Source organism: Sorghum bicolor, chromosome 3, assembly GCF_000003195.3.
Source record: "Sorghum bicolor cultivar BTx623 chromosome 3, Sorghum_bicolor_NCBIv3, whole genome shotgun sequence".
In the NCBI taxonomy this organism is placed as follows: Eukaryota; Viridiplantae; Streptophyta; class Magnoliopsida; order Poales; family Poaceae; genus Sorghum; species Sorghum bicolor.
Genome location: NC_012872.2, coordinates 15,050,703 through 15,066,014, shown reverse-complemented (window position 1 = coordinate 15,066,014; position 15,312 = coordinate 15,050,703). Strand labels below are relative to the sequence as shown.

The window sequence follows — 15,312 nt, the reverse complement described above, 5'->3', positions numbered from 1 at the left end:
AAATGACATTTAAGTTTGCTATTATAATAGATGTGTCAATTATTTGTCAAATGCAAAAATAGTCAAACTTGGTCAAATGACAAACTAAATTACTTAAAATGAAAAAATTTTGAATACCAATTTGTTAGATATCATCAAGATCTAAACTTTTTATATAGACAACTTTTCTATTTGAGAAAGTTTAAGTTCACAATACCCACCAATTCTTGAATCTCACACAAACTATATGAAACTACATGTGTCAATTGTGGATTTTGAACTACACCTTCGCAACACTTTTTCAAATGCAAAAATAGTCTATATATTAAATGTAGATTTTAATGAGTGGAACAATATTGGTATTCATGACTTTTCCGTTCGAGACCATCTAGGGTTCCGTAAACCCATGCGTGGCTATGAATTCTATCGAAATTCAAAATTGAGTGGTTCAAACTTTTCCAAAAGAAAAGTTGACCATTAGACAAAATGTAGAACTTGATGAGTGCAACAAACTTTGTATTCATTACTTTTCCATTTGGGACCATTTAGGGTTCGGTCAAAGTGTGTGTTTCTAAAAACCAATGCTTTGACTTTGGTCAAACTTGGTCAAATGACCCATTTGATGACTTGAAATGAAAAAAATTTGAATACAAAGTTGTTAAAGATAATCTGATGTAATGGTGAATATTGTTGTAAGCATAAATAAATAAGAAATAGAGAAAAAAATTTAAAAAATAATTCGATGTAATGGTGAATATCACGTATATCATGATTTTGGAGATAAATGATGATAAATAAACAAAATTTACGTTTAAATATTGCACAAACAAATTTTTCTATCAAAAACATCTGCTTTAAGATATTAAAATTAAATAATACATTTTTGCATTAACAAAATACTAATTATTTTTCATATTTAAGTTTGTTAATATAAGTGATGAAAAGATTTTATGTTTCCAAATTTATTATGTAACCAATTAGACAAAAAGAAATGAAATTATTATTTTTTAACAAATTAATACCTATTATTCTATTTACTATGCAGTTAACAACATTAATCTAATTATTGCATGCATAAATAAATAAGAAACTGAAAAATACATCTAGTCCCGGTTCCTGGCTAGAACCGGGACTAAAGGATACCTTTAGTCCCGGTTCTAGCCAGGAACTGGGACTAAAGGGCCCTTTAGTCCCGGTTTGTAGCACCAACCGGGACTAAAGACCCTTTAGTCCCGGTTGGTGCTACGCACCGGGACTAAAGGTCGCCGCAGGTATTTATACGAACAGTCTTCTTCCTTCTGGATCTCGTTGCCCTAATTCTTCATCCGCCGCGTGCCGCTCCTCCCCGCCGTCGCCTCGCCCTCGTCCCCGGCCGAGCGCCGTCGTCTGGAGCCCAGTACGGTCGCCGCCGCCACTGCAGCCGAGGAGCGCCCCCACCGCCACCGCCACCGAGCCGAGGAGCGCCGCCCCCACCACCACTTCTTCTCCGGCGTCGACGCCTTTCTCCGACGACTGTACCGGCACCGAGCGCTTCTTCTCCGGCGACCGTACGCCGCGCTCATTCCTTCTTCTCCGGCGACCGTACGCCGCGCGCGTTCCTTCTTCTCCGGCGACAGTACACCGCGCGAGCTCTTCTTCTCCCTCGGCCGCCATAGTACGATGATGAGACCTCTCGGCCGGCACACTTGTTGCATTGTGATTATTTTTTAGAATCTATATATGTTGTTGAGCGCTTTGTATATATATTGAGATTGAGATGTATATGTTGTTGAGAAACTATATTATTTTTTTAGAAACTATATATTATTTTTTTAGAAACTATATAGTTGTTGAGAAACTATATTATTTTTTTAGAAACTATACATGGTTTGAGACTTTTTTTAAATTACTCGTCATTATTGCTCAATGATTTCTATTTGCATATACAATTTATGTTCATAGTATTCATGTGTAGACAATCAAGTAAAATGTGTGAATGAGTCGTCCATATATATTCATAGTTATATATACTTTGTAACTTTTAAATTCTATTGTAGGAAGACAATATTTAACATAATTTTTCTTTGTCTTCATCTATTCTGTTCTATGATATAAATAAATTCTTTTGAAAATAATTATCATTGTATTGTTAAACATGTTAAATATTTGCAAAAGTAAAGTTAGGTGATGCGAACTCAAACATGAAATAAGTTGTGCACAAACACTATATAAGAATGAATTTTATTGGATCATCAATTAAAAAAATTGAGTTAGCAGGAGCAGAAGTATGAAATAAAAATTTTTGTACCCAACTCCCAACAATATGTTCGAAGAGTCACCAAATTTAATTTTCTATTTCCAAACTTTAACTATCCTTTAGCTTTGAACTTCCTATCGGCTTCGTCTCGAGCATACTTATATTTATCAATTTCTCAGCGAGTTTTTCATTTGGAATGAGATGTTTTGTTACTAGTGTATTCCGGTGTATCCATACCAGATTTTGTATTTTAGATTTATTTGTAGCCTTTTTTCACTTCGAACTTCCTATCAACTTCATCCGGGCCATACTTATCAATTCTATTCGAGTATAGCGTTCGGAATGAGATGTTTGCGTACAATTATTGTGACGTACCATTCTGGATTTATCATTTCATACATTCAATATATTCTAGCCTTTTTGCTTATTACAAATAAAGTCCACAAAAATAAACCTTTAATAAAAACCAAAGATATTGAGATGAGATGTATAATTTCTATTTTATAATTTATCATTTGTATTATATAATTTATATGATATAATTTATCATGTGTTGTTGTATCGAATATTGTCTAAGTTTAGTCTATCTAAATAATTTTTGTTGATCGCGTCAAAAACTTTTAACACTTGATTAAATTTGTAGAAATGGCCAATCCGAATGACAACATGGATGATGCAATGATGGACCTAATCAACAGCGGTGTCAATCCAGATCCCCAAGGCGAAGATGATGGGAGTCAGTACTTTGTCGATTATGAAGAACTTGTGGGAGACAATCCTGATCAGGTCTATCTACTATCTAGTATATATGTATATATATGAAATTAAAATAAATGACATTTATACTAATATATTTATACTTGTTTGTGTAGCCCTCTAAATCGGCGACAACTTCTGAGAAGAGTAGAAAAGTGCGCGGCCCGAAGAAGCCGTTGGAGGGTCGGTACATTCTGTCGGAATTCGATGAGGGTACAGGACAAGTACTTGGAGCTAATTCTAAAAAATTTGTTGCGCACTGTGGCTACCTTGTAAGGGACAGGCTCCCGGTTAGTGCTCGTGAATGGAGGCAACGGAAAGATAACCCTAATATTAGTTTTGTCTCAGATCGTGACAAGGAATTGATTTGGCAAGATATCCTTCAACATTTCACGCTCGATACACAGGATGAAGCTTTGAAGGAGAAGGTTAAAATCTGGGCTATGCAGAAGATGGCCAAACAATTTCAGGCTTGGAAGAAGACATTATACAAGACTTTTGTTGCACAAGGCCGGACACCAGATTTCACCAACAAGGCCTACGTCAAGTTGAGGCCTTTTTGGGATGAATTCGTAGAGTTTAAGAACTCAGAAGAGGGTCAGGCACGGATGATCAAGAATCAAGAAAATGCTAAACAAAAGCAATACCACCGTCACTTGGGTTCAGGTGGCTACAGGACTGCTATTCCTAAGTGGCAAAAGCTGGAACAGGAGATTCTTGGGAGAGGGATCGAACCAGAATCAATGCACTAGCCCGAGCGCGCCAAGTATTGGTTCTTTGGTCATGGGGAAACCATAGACCTAGAGACCGGAAAGATAGTGTACGGCGAAAAGCTCGGGAGAGTAGGACAGAGAATGGCCTATGCTAGAGGATTAGTTGAAAGCGGCACCTGGCAGCCAAATAGAGAAAAGGATGAGCTGACATACGCCCTGGAGACTGCTGAACACGGTGGGCGAACCAGAGGCTATGGGGAGATATCATGGGAGCATGGCTTCCCTAAAGATAGACCGACTTATAGAAGCCGCCAACGAAAGAAGGAAGAGGAAGCAGAGCGGTTGCATAGGTTGGAGGCAATGGTGATTGAGTCACGCGAAGCGGCTCGTGAAGCGATAGCGCGAGAGAAAGCGCTTGAAGAGAGAATGAACGAGGAGATCAAAAGATAAGTGCAGATTGCATTAAGTTCTATACAAGGGCAAACTGCATCACAGCCTATAGTCAACATTAGCCCCCCCCGGTCAGTTGAAAAGTAGTTGCGCTTCCACAGAGATGCCAACTATTCAAGACGACGTGGGGCTGCACTTTCCGGTGGATGACATCACTGAGCCTCTGACAACATGTGAGCTGCACATTCCACAGGGGACTGCCACAGGCATGGTTGCTGTCGCTGTTGTAACTCCTGTCGACCCTACAAGGACACCAAGAATCCATGGGGCGATAATTCCACCTGGATATGCTAGTGTCTCGGTGGATAGAGTTGTCAAAGGCTTCAGTAATGTGCAGCTTGAGATAGAAGGAGGTGATGGAGAGAAGACTCTAGGAGAAGCAGAGAAGACTTTTATTTGTTGGCGCAAGCGCTACATCATTATTCCTGGGGCATCACCTAGTAGTCTACCACCACCTCCTCGTCATGAATCTAATCCTAGGTGCGGATGAAAATTGACTATACATTTGTTCACTAAATTTATTTTGCATTCTCTTAGTTAGCGGTTTACTCATATACCTTTTATTTTCACAGGTGGTCACCGACATGTCATAGTGCTGCGGGTGATGACGAGGGAGTGCAAGACACGGCTGCATCGCCTCGGTCTCCAACGCCACCACCTAGGGCTCCAACACCGCCACCTCGGGCTCCAACACCGCCACCTCAGGCTCCAACACCGCCACCTAGAGCTCCAACGCCACCTAGGGCTCCAACGCCGCCTCCTCGGGCTCCAACACCGCCACCGGCCGCCCCATCGCCTCCACACGTGGCTCCAGCACGAAAGAAGAGGCCGGCCACAAAATCAAATGTGTCGGCCGCCCCGCCGCCAAAAAAGAAAGCCTCCGAAAAGAAACAAGCTATCATTCCTAAGAAGCTGTCCTATGATCAGATGACTGATGCAGAAATAAATGCTGCAGTTAAATCAGATATGGATAGTTTCTTCAAGAAACTTAAGACTGAAAGAGAAGCCAAGCGAAACCCTGAGAAGCCGTACCTCTTACTACGACCAGAAGATCTACGACAAAGGGTTGAGGCTGAACAAAAAAAGAGGCGTGAAGCTCAGAAAGAATCATCATCTTTATCAGACTATGATCGCACTTTAAGAAAATCCATAGAAGAAGAGAAGAAGAAAGAGAAAAGAGCACGCAAGGGTGTAGCACAGCTCGGGGAACAATCAAAGCAATCAGTGCCCCCGCTAGTCATTGGAAATGAATATGGTTCAAACATTGACGTGCTAGACCAGCAGATACCGGCAGATTTAAAATTTGAAGAGCTTGAAATTTTTTTTGCGGAAACTGGTCTTAGCTTAGCCCAAATGATAGCGGGGGCACCAATTGAAAGTGCTCCACAAATTGATCATTAGCAGAAGGAATTTACATATGGCAAGAGTTTATACAACCCTGCGGCCCTCAGCAAGCTTGGAACGCAAATGTACATGCTAAACAAATGGTACATGGAAGCGTGTGCTAGAAAAGCAGATGACTATATTTGTGTCCGAATTAGAAACTATCATTACTTCCGTGGTGATGATATTATTTATGTTCAATTTAATGAGCTACACCAACTATGCCACATGGACGCTCTTGACAAATCTCTAATGAGTTGCTTCTGTCTGTAAGTGATTCTTCCTTTCAATAATGTCTCTGTAACTTATCATGTATATATGTAACTAATTACAGAAACCCACTATACATATGCAGAAACATGATGAGGGACCTCAGAGTTAGAAATGACAAGGAGATTGGATTTGTGGATCCAAATGTTGTATTCAAAGACCACAAGACCCCGTATGTTTTATGGAGAACTCAAACGGAGAGAAATCTACGGAGGTTCTTGATCAACCAAAAAGATAAAAGATATATACTCTTTCCCTACAACTTTAAGTAAGTGTCGTTATCGTGTGTACATTCTATTTAACTAATTAATCAAATCAATATGAAGATATATACTAATTTTGCCTACATATGCACACAAATGCAGCTTTCATTGGATACTAATTGTCATTGATCTCTGGCAATGTCAATTGGTAATCTATGACTCATTGAGAAAACCACAGGATGATTACCAAGAAATGATAGATATTATCCAAGGGTAACTCCGATCTCTATATATTAAATTCTGCTCTTTTAAGTTGGTAATGGATAATTAATAATGATCGTTTTATTGCTAGGGTTTGGGCTGGGTTCGTGCAGAAACACCGTCCAGAGTTGAATGCATCACTTTCAAAGCCCATCTTACTTCAGTGGGTTCTACGGCAGACACCGGGCAACAATTTGTGTGGCTACTATGTGTGCGAGTTTATCACGGTGTATGCCAAAAGAACTAATCTTGAGCACCTAAAAGTATGTAACATGTATATATAATAAGTATATTTCATTTATTTGTTGCTATTTAATAAATCCTATTCATACCTCTAACTTTTTTCTTTAATGTCTATTAAAGGAGATGTGGCTGAAGGAGCAGGTGTTGGATGTGGTGCGCCTAAAAGGAATTCAGGAGACAATCGCAGGATTTCTTAATGACCAAGTCCTGGATTCCGGCGGCGAGTGCTATTTCAACCCTCAGGAGCAGATGAAACCAAATAATGATGATCATTTGTACGATGCTTGAGTGGTGGAGAAAAATTGTGTTGTAAATACTTTGTCCGTGAAGCATATGTGTAAATATTTTATTATGGACCTATAGATATAATTATTTATATATATATAGTGTTTTATAGTATATTTATATGTAATCCTTTAAATTATATAAATTATATAGGTGCGCGTTCCATAAACTACCAGCGAACAATACGCATTCGAAAATAACAATAACATAATTGTAAACCCTAAATGGAAAACCAAATGAAAAGAAAAAAGAAAAAAAGTCTTTAGTCCCGGTTGGTAACAACAACCGGGACTAAAAGTGGAGGCCAGGTGGCACACCCTGGCGCACCTTTTAGTCCCGGTTTCTGTTACCAACCGGGACTAAAGGTGGACCTTTAGTCCCGGTCCACGGAACCGGGACTAAAGGTGGGACATTTAGTCCCGAAACCTTAGCCCCGGTTCCGTAGCCGGGACTAAAGGCGCTTACGGCCCGGGGCTAAAGCCCTTCCCTGTACTAGTGTCCTACAATATGCAGTGAAGCAACCTCCTTGGCGACCAATGAGCTTGGTGACTTTGAATTTATAGTGGCAATAATTATCTGGTATGAAGTCTTATCTGCTATTAATTTGGTCAGCAAACAGTTGCAAGCAAAAGTTATGCTTATTGATATTGCAATTGAGAAAGTGCAGGGGCTGATTTCTTTCTTCAGTAACTACAGAGAAACTGGATTTCTGAGTGCATTAGAATCTGCAAAAGAAATTGCACATGAGATGGGCATTGAACCAGCATTTCGTACCAAGCGTAAAATCAAAAGAAAAAGACAATTTGATGAGACCCCTGATGATTCTTCTATTGCTTCACAATCTCCAGAGGACTCAATTAGACGCAGTTATTTTTTACCTGTTGTTGATCAAGCCATTGGTTCACTAACCCGGACATTTGAACAGTACAAGGGGTACGAAAATACTTTTGTCTTCTTGTTTACTTCAAAAATATTATGCTCCTTGGATGACAACAGTCTGTTATCTTCTTGTATGAATCTTGAGAAGGCACTCAAGAGTGGTGAACATTCTGACATTGATGGAAAAGAATTGCATGTGGAGTTAAAGTTTCTCCAAAGTATCATCCCTAATGAAGGCATGGGCCCTCTTGATATTCTGAAGTTTGTGAAGCGCATGGGATGTTTTCCTAATGCCCTTATTGCATACAGTATTTTGTTAACTATTCCGGTCACAGTGGCATCTGCAGAACGGAGCTTTTCAAAACTGAAGTTGTTGAAGACCTACATGCGTAGTACTATGACACAAGAAAGACTCAATGGATTAGCAACGATTGCACTTGAGAATGATGTTCTGGAGAAGATTAAATATGAAAATATAATTGAAGATTTTATTTCAAAGAATACCCGAAGAATGATGATTTTTACTCCAAGCTAAGAAGATATCGGTAAGATTCAGCTTTAGCGTTTAATATTCTAGCATTAATGCCTTTCTATGGTTCTTGATATTGTCAGAAAACATGTTCTATATAATATGATCAAATGCACTTTAGCTATTTGTATTGCTCTATAAGGCCCCCTTGGTATGGTTTGCACTAGGGCCTGAAATTCTCGGATACGGGCCTGATGAGCAGGTCGTCATCCGCTGATCCGCGCTGCCAAGTTGACAAGCCAAGCGGTAGCCGGTGAGCCAGAGCTCGGGGTTTGTTTCTCCGGAGTACTTGGCGATGTTGGTTGGTTGGCGGAATTGGGTCGAGAACCAGGCTCTTCGGATGACCTCGCTGAAGACGCGAAGACCTGGGGGCTTGGGTGAGGGGCTGCGGTCCTCGGGGTCATAGCACCATGGCCTGTAGCGGCGGGAGCCGCCATCGTCTCTGTCATGTCGTTGTGCATCGAGAATGCCACGGGCATCAATGTTCTTGCCGAGGTGGTCATGCACCGTCTTGCCCTAGGCGTGGTGTAGATTTGACTTTTGTCTTATCCGGCTGTATCGCGACCCCGTCACAGGATCATGGCTGACGTCATGGGAGGTCTCAAGCGCACCAATGGGAGAAGAGCGCCTGAACCCTGGTGTCGGGCGAGTCGGAGGTTGCTGAGTCTCGACCTTGTCTGAGGCCTTGATGTTGGGTCTCGGGTGAGACAGAGAAAATGGATTAATCTTGTCGTTAGGGGTCTCGGGTGGGGCGGAGAATGGCTGTTTAATTGGTCTGGCCTCCTACTAAGGGGAGTGGATGGTGTTTTTAGTTTTCTCCTTTGGGTACTCCAAATTATGGTACTCGACACCAATTTAAAAAAAATCACAGACATGACAAATTAACTAAAAAACTCTATGGTTCAGTATCAAGTCTCCAAGGTAAACGAGGAAGCTTGTAGTACGCCTGATAGGGAGAATTACAGAAAAAAAAAACCCTTTAAAACGTAGATAGCGTTTGGTTCCCTTCTACGTAACGTAATCCCTTTGCGACGGAAACTGTTTGTGTGTAAATCGTGTTTGTTTCCGCCTTAGCCACAATCAAATCCCGTGTAATCAGATACTATGGTGCACAAATCGGATACACCTCCCATCCTAGGAGCTCTCATGGTACAACAAATCAGTTGCTCCGTGGATCATCCCAGCCTCCTAGGAGCTCTCCCAACTGCATCTGATTTTTCGTTTACGTTACGGTGCAAAAACCATACAAAGTTCGTGATTTGTTAGAGCTTGTTTGGCACAGCTCAACTTCACTAGTAAAGCTGTTTTTTTTAGAAAATAGCTTTATGAGCAACTTTATAGGTGAAGCTGGGCTATTTTAGAAAAAAATGTTTGGTAAAATAGCTTCACCAACTACTTTATGAATAAATGAGAGAGAGAAATGGGAGAGAGTGCTGCAATAAGCTACTTTTTTTCAGTTTCATCCTATCTCATATCTTTGTCAAAGGAAAAGAAAAAATAGTTTTATCAATGAAGCTATTTTAGAAATAAGTGTTTGGTAAAAAAAAACAGCTCACAACAGCTTATGAAGCTACGTGAGCTATACCAAATGAGCCTTTACTTTGTTACCATTAGCACTGCTTTCTGATTCCATTAGCGTTTGCGTTACAATTCCTAAACCAAAGAGCACCATAGTGTGAAACAGGGAAGATCGGCATGCAGCTCAAGTGCAGACAGGATCTTGCGCTTTTCGGGCCTAGAAGATTAGGAGAATAAATAATCAAGGTCCACCTTGCCAATCGGCTATATATGCCACCACGCGCGCCTCTCTCTCTCTCTCTCCGTGCACCATGCATGCTGCAAACTTTGGCAGCCCTTTTCTCCTTCCTTTTCCTTCTCTTTTTCTTTGCTTCACATCTCTGTCTCTCTCTCTCTCTACCTCTTGAAACTGCAAAGAAATCCATGGAGCTCCCAGCCAGAAAACTAACAAAGGTGCTTTAATTTCGATCGAATACCTTTTCCTTATCATCACTTATACACGTAAGCACCTTTTTATATTTAAACAGCCACTGTACTAGCAACTTTATATTTTTTTTTGCGTGTACTACAGCTGAAGGAACACCGTGTAGTGCATGGGCATGGCCAGCCCAAGTTGGCGTGTGTTCCTCTAGATCTACACCGTATAGATAACAACAGTGTGCTACTAGTATTTTATTCAAATATTCAATGGCCGCCACTGCCCTTTGCGTTTGCATATGCATATGCATATGCACAGCACAGCACACGGAGACGTATGGAGGTGGTGGATCTCTTGCGATTGCAATGCTCCTGCGCTGCCCGAGATCACGCACGCTTTTTTTGGATGCTTGCTCGCTCACGCGTCTCGAGGCTCGGTCTCTCTGGCAAAGTGTGTAGGCAAGCAGATTATTGGGTCTTCCACTTCCATTTTCTTCCTTTCTCTGTGGCTATGTAGGACCAGACATTTTGTTCCACCACGTAGTTCCAAAAAATTTTAGGAAATTTGTATTTGACAAATATTGTCCAATTATGAACTAACTAGGCTCAAAAGATTCGTCTCGTCAATTCTGACCAAACTGTGCAATTAACTTTTATTTTCGTCTATATTTAATACTTTATGTATGGAATTAAAAAAATTTGCAAAATTTTTTGGGAGGAACTAAACGAGGGCCTTATATTTATATACTATGATTTGTTGCCACAGTGAGATCTACCGATTAACCTCACGATGAAAAATACTTGTTTAGAATAGAATGGGTAATAAAAATAGGCACTGGAGTTACCTGCACAACTGTCGGTGGACGAGTATAAAGATAATGTACGTGCCAAGTGTGCTGTAAAATAGAGAGGTAAGAAGCAACTTGCATTTGGGTTCTGATGAGGATCGAAGAAAATGTTGCCACCCAACCAGCCAGGCGTCATCGCACATTCACTGATTCACAGGACGGGCGGTGGACGACTGCTGGCAGCGCCGCAGATCAGAGTAGTACGTTGTATCTGATGCAATCATGCAACTACCCTACGACCACATTCCAGAACAATCAGCAGGAGGCCGGGGCAAGCTGGACAAACCATCTTTACTGTCACTGCCAACAGGAGGCCGGGGCAAAGAGAAACTGACGAACAAACTCCACTCTTTGACATGAAGAGTAGTAGTAGTAGCAGTATGCAGTATGCTAGCGTTAAGTAAGTAGATTATTATTACTGATTGCTGCCGTCCGGATCTTGTACAATCTTTGCTACAAGTTTAACTTCTTATACCGATCGACTCATATAAACCTCAAAGAAAGAAGATGAGGAAATCCAATAGTATAAAGTCACAATTACAATTACAATTTACCGCTAGAATAGAATACACAGGCCACAATTGAATCTCCAGTTGCATTGGATCACCCACCTCTAGTCCTGTAAGCGAAAAAAGAAACAGCGCATGCATTGACTGATCACTCACTCTGCAGATCTAGATCCCTCACGGTGTCGCTACCTACCACAGCAGCAGAAGCAGCAGCAGCAAGCTGGTGAGGAGCAGCGTCGCCGCGGACGACGAACAGGCGGCCGTCACGGCCCACGCGCCGGACGAGTGCAACGGCGGCGGCGGGCTGTAGAAGTAGAAGGGGAAGTAGGGCAGGAACGGGTTGGGCGGGGGCGGCGTCGGGTACATACCGCCTCCACCGCCGCCATTACCTCCTCCTCCTCCGCCGGTGGACCCAGAACCAGACCCGCCGGTGGTGGGCGGCGGGTAGTAGAAGCCTCCGCCGCCACCGCCACCGGAAGCAGCAGCAGGAGGGGGCGGGGACGAGTAGATGACAGGGCCTCCTCCGCCGGATGAGGGGGAAGGATAGGACGGCGTGGTGGGCGGGCAGGGCGTGACGACCGGCGCCGGGGGAGGCGACGACGGGGGCGGGTAGTAGGACGGGTTGCAGGGGTTGTTGCAGGACGCGCACAGGGTGCAGGTGGTGCCGTCCTTGAGCACGATGGTGGCAGCCGGCGCCGGGTCGGCATTGTTGCCGAAGCCGCCGAGGCCGGCGGCGGCGAGGAGGAAGAGGAGGAGAGCTGCTGCCATGACCGTGAGGGGGAGGAGCAGATGATAGGGACGGGAGTGGGAGTGAGGAGCGTGTTTTGGAGTGTTTCTCACCAACGATGGTGGTGGGGTACTTAATTTGGAAGGGAAGCAAGAGCAAGGAAGGTGGCGTGGTCGGCTGCCTGGATTAGCGCCACTTGGTCGCTTTCTCGCCCGGAGCCGGACTTTTTGCGTGCGTGAATTATTAAATAAATAAACAAAAAACAACTGCGTCTTTTGTGTGTGTGTGTGTGTGTGTAGTACGCGCCGATGCAGTGGAGCTCGGACGGTAGTATCTTGCACGGTGCCACTACTTGCCTGGCAGCAGATGAGGATCGCAGAAGCTGCGTCGGCCAGTTGATTATTACAGCAGCCAACACATGCATTTGTCATCGTGCGTGGGAGAATTGACGACAACGCAACGTCTTAGATTATACTCCCTCCATCTCAAAAAAAGAAAATGTAATTCTAGCATTCAAAATTTATCTCAGAAAACATGTAATTATAGAGCTAGGATCACCTTTTTTTAATGATGAGTCCCACCAATTAAAAATATCTCACATGACTACAAAACAAATCATCATGAAAATAACATTTCAGAAGACAACTATTCTAGAATAATAGAGGAGGAACAAATGTGTAATTTTACACCTATTTTACACCTACATTAGTCTTACTAAAAAAAGAGATTTACATCTTTTATGGGATGGAGAGAGTATAACTGCTGACGACTGACGTGAAAATTCAGTTCGCTGCAGTTTCAAAGTGTGTTGTACACTACTAAAATAGTGGAATTCTCCTAGTGTTTTTAAGTAGTTATAAAATACTACCACTTGTCAAAACACTAGGGAATCCTACTAGGAGACATTTAGTAGGGAAAGTTTATACTAAATTTTGAATGCTAAAACACTCGGAGAAGTCCACCTCATTAAGAGAATTAGTAAATTGTGGTTGTGGTAAGCTACACCGTGCTAAAAAAGATTATAATTCTACATTCAGAACAAGTACGTAATATTTACAGTAGAAGTGCCGATGGGCTTGCTGCATGGGCAGAGGAGAGTTGTTTGCATGGTAGATGGTCTGACGGAGGAGCATCAGCCTTAGGGGGGGGGTTCTCAACGAGGGTCCTATAAATCGTGTGCCGATTTGAGGCATGGGTTAGATTCGAAAAGTTTTTTTTTATTTTGACATTGCAGTATTTTTATTTGTATTTATCTAAAAATTTTTTAAAATTTTTTGTCATATCGAATCTTGCGGCACATGTATGAGTATTAAATATAAATAAAAAAATTAATTACACAGTCTGTGTGTAATTTATGAGACGAATCTTTAGAACCTCTTGTTAGTTCATGGTTGAACAATAATTATCAAATATAAATGAAAATGCTAAGCCTTGTTTAGTTCATCCTAAAATCCAAAAACTTTTCAAGATTCTCCATCACATTGAATCTTGTGGCACATGCATGAAGCACTAAATATAGATAAAAATAAAAACTAATTGCACAGTTTATCTGTAAATCACGAGATGAATCTTTTAAGCCTAGTTACTCTATAATTAGACAATGTTTGTCAAATAAAAATAAAAATGCTATAATTTCAAAAATCAAAAAGTTTTCGGAACTAAACAAAGTCCTAGTGTCAAAATCTAAGAAGTTTTTGAAGACGGAGACAAGTTGACAGACCACGAGGAAGCTTGTAGTGTTCAGAGCAACCAGTACGAACGCCTGCCCACAGTGGGTTCAGTCTCCGCTCTCAGAAACCGGTACCATGATCAGCGAATCTGTGGCTGTGAAAACCCACGGATGATCCCTGCTGGCGGCGATGGCGCGCCCAGGACTAGGACTGGGAGGGCGTCGGAGACAGCCAGGCGCAGGCGCACGGCGCACCATGGAGAGAGCCACGCCCACACGTGTCCCCGTGACCGCCGCTGGTCCCGGGCGCCATCCGAAGAAACCACCGGCGTCCTGGACTGCGCTAGGCAAAGCATGCATGGCCCACCAAAGACCCCGCGGACAGCACAGCTGCGGGGGCGGAAGCGGATGCGTGGGACTGGAAGCATGGCGTTTTGCACATGCATGCGAAGGAAGGTGGCCACGCGGCTGTGTGCCTGGGCTGCCGGGGCGGCGCCTGTCCTAGGCGTGGAACACATGCGGGAGCCGAGGCTCGCTCGAGCGCAGGGCGGCGACGGCGCCGCTGGTGGTTGTGTGCCCAAACGCGGACCATCGGCCACTGTGAAAGATGCTGCTGCCTCTGCTAGAGCCGTGTGGAACCACACGCCCCGAAGCAAAAGGGGGCAATGGCGCCATTTCTGTATCCCGATCCCGGTTGATGACAGTCTGGTCGATAGGAGTACTAGCTCCTCACGGCGGCCGCAGGCATGTGCTCTGCTCTGCGTGCTGTCCAGCACCACGTTGCCTACCGGGGCTCCATACGATGACTCAGAAGTCCGAAAAGCACGAGTCAACGTAAATGCAAACACAACGATTCTGATCTGAACGGGAAGGGTCAGTACACTCGGTCTTTTTTTTCTCACGATAAATCAGTCAACAATACTTTCAATTGTCGTTTGAGCTTATCTTGGGTCTTCGCTGCTGGAAAAAAAACAGAATGCTTCTAAACTATCAGTACAATGTTTATATAATAAAAATACTGCAAAAAAGTGGAACTAGAGTGCTAGACGAAACGTGTCACTATATATTAAAGCGCGATAACAATACACACCGGCCTCACATAACAAACACACGAGACATACTTCTGGAAAAGCTCTTTACACCTCAGATCAGATCATAGTATTTTGTTTTGAGCGCAAGACTTTTACACCTCAGTTTCACCGTAGCGTTCCAAATCCTCCATCTTGCTGGACAGCAGACGTTGCACATGGGGGGGGTAATCATGCACGCTGTGGGGAGTAGGAGCAGGGAGTAGTACGCAACTAGCACCTAGCTAGGCGTAGCTTCCGAACCGGCAGGGCAGGTGATGGAATGGAAGGCGAGTCGAGACGAGGTGGACGATGGGCAACGACGGACTGCGGTGGGGTTGGTGGTGGACACGACGACGCGGGGTGGGAA

The 15,312-nt window shown here is 43.0% G+C and overlaps 1 protein-coding gene across 1 annotated transcript; it reads right to left on the bottom strand.

Annotated features, from left to right (window-relative positions):
- On the bottom strand, positions 11,362–12,370 carry LOC8079616 (splicing factor 3B subunit 4). Its single transcript, XM_002455480.2, has one exon. The coding sequence runs from the start codon at positions 12,245–12,247 to the stop codon at positions 11,669–11,671; it is 579 nt and encodes a 192-aa protein (XP_002455525.1). The 5' UTR covers positions 12,248–12,370; the 3' UTR covers positions 11,362–11,668.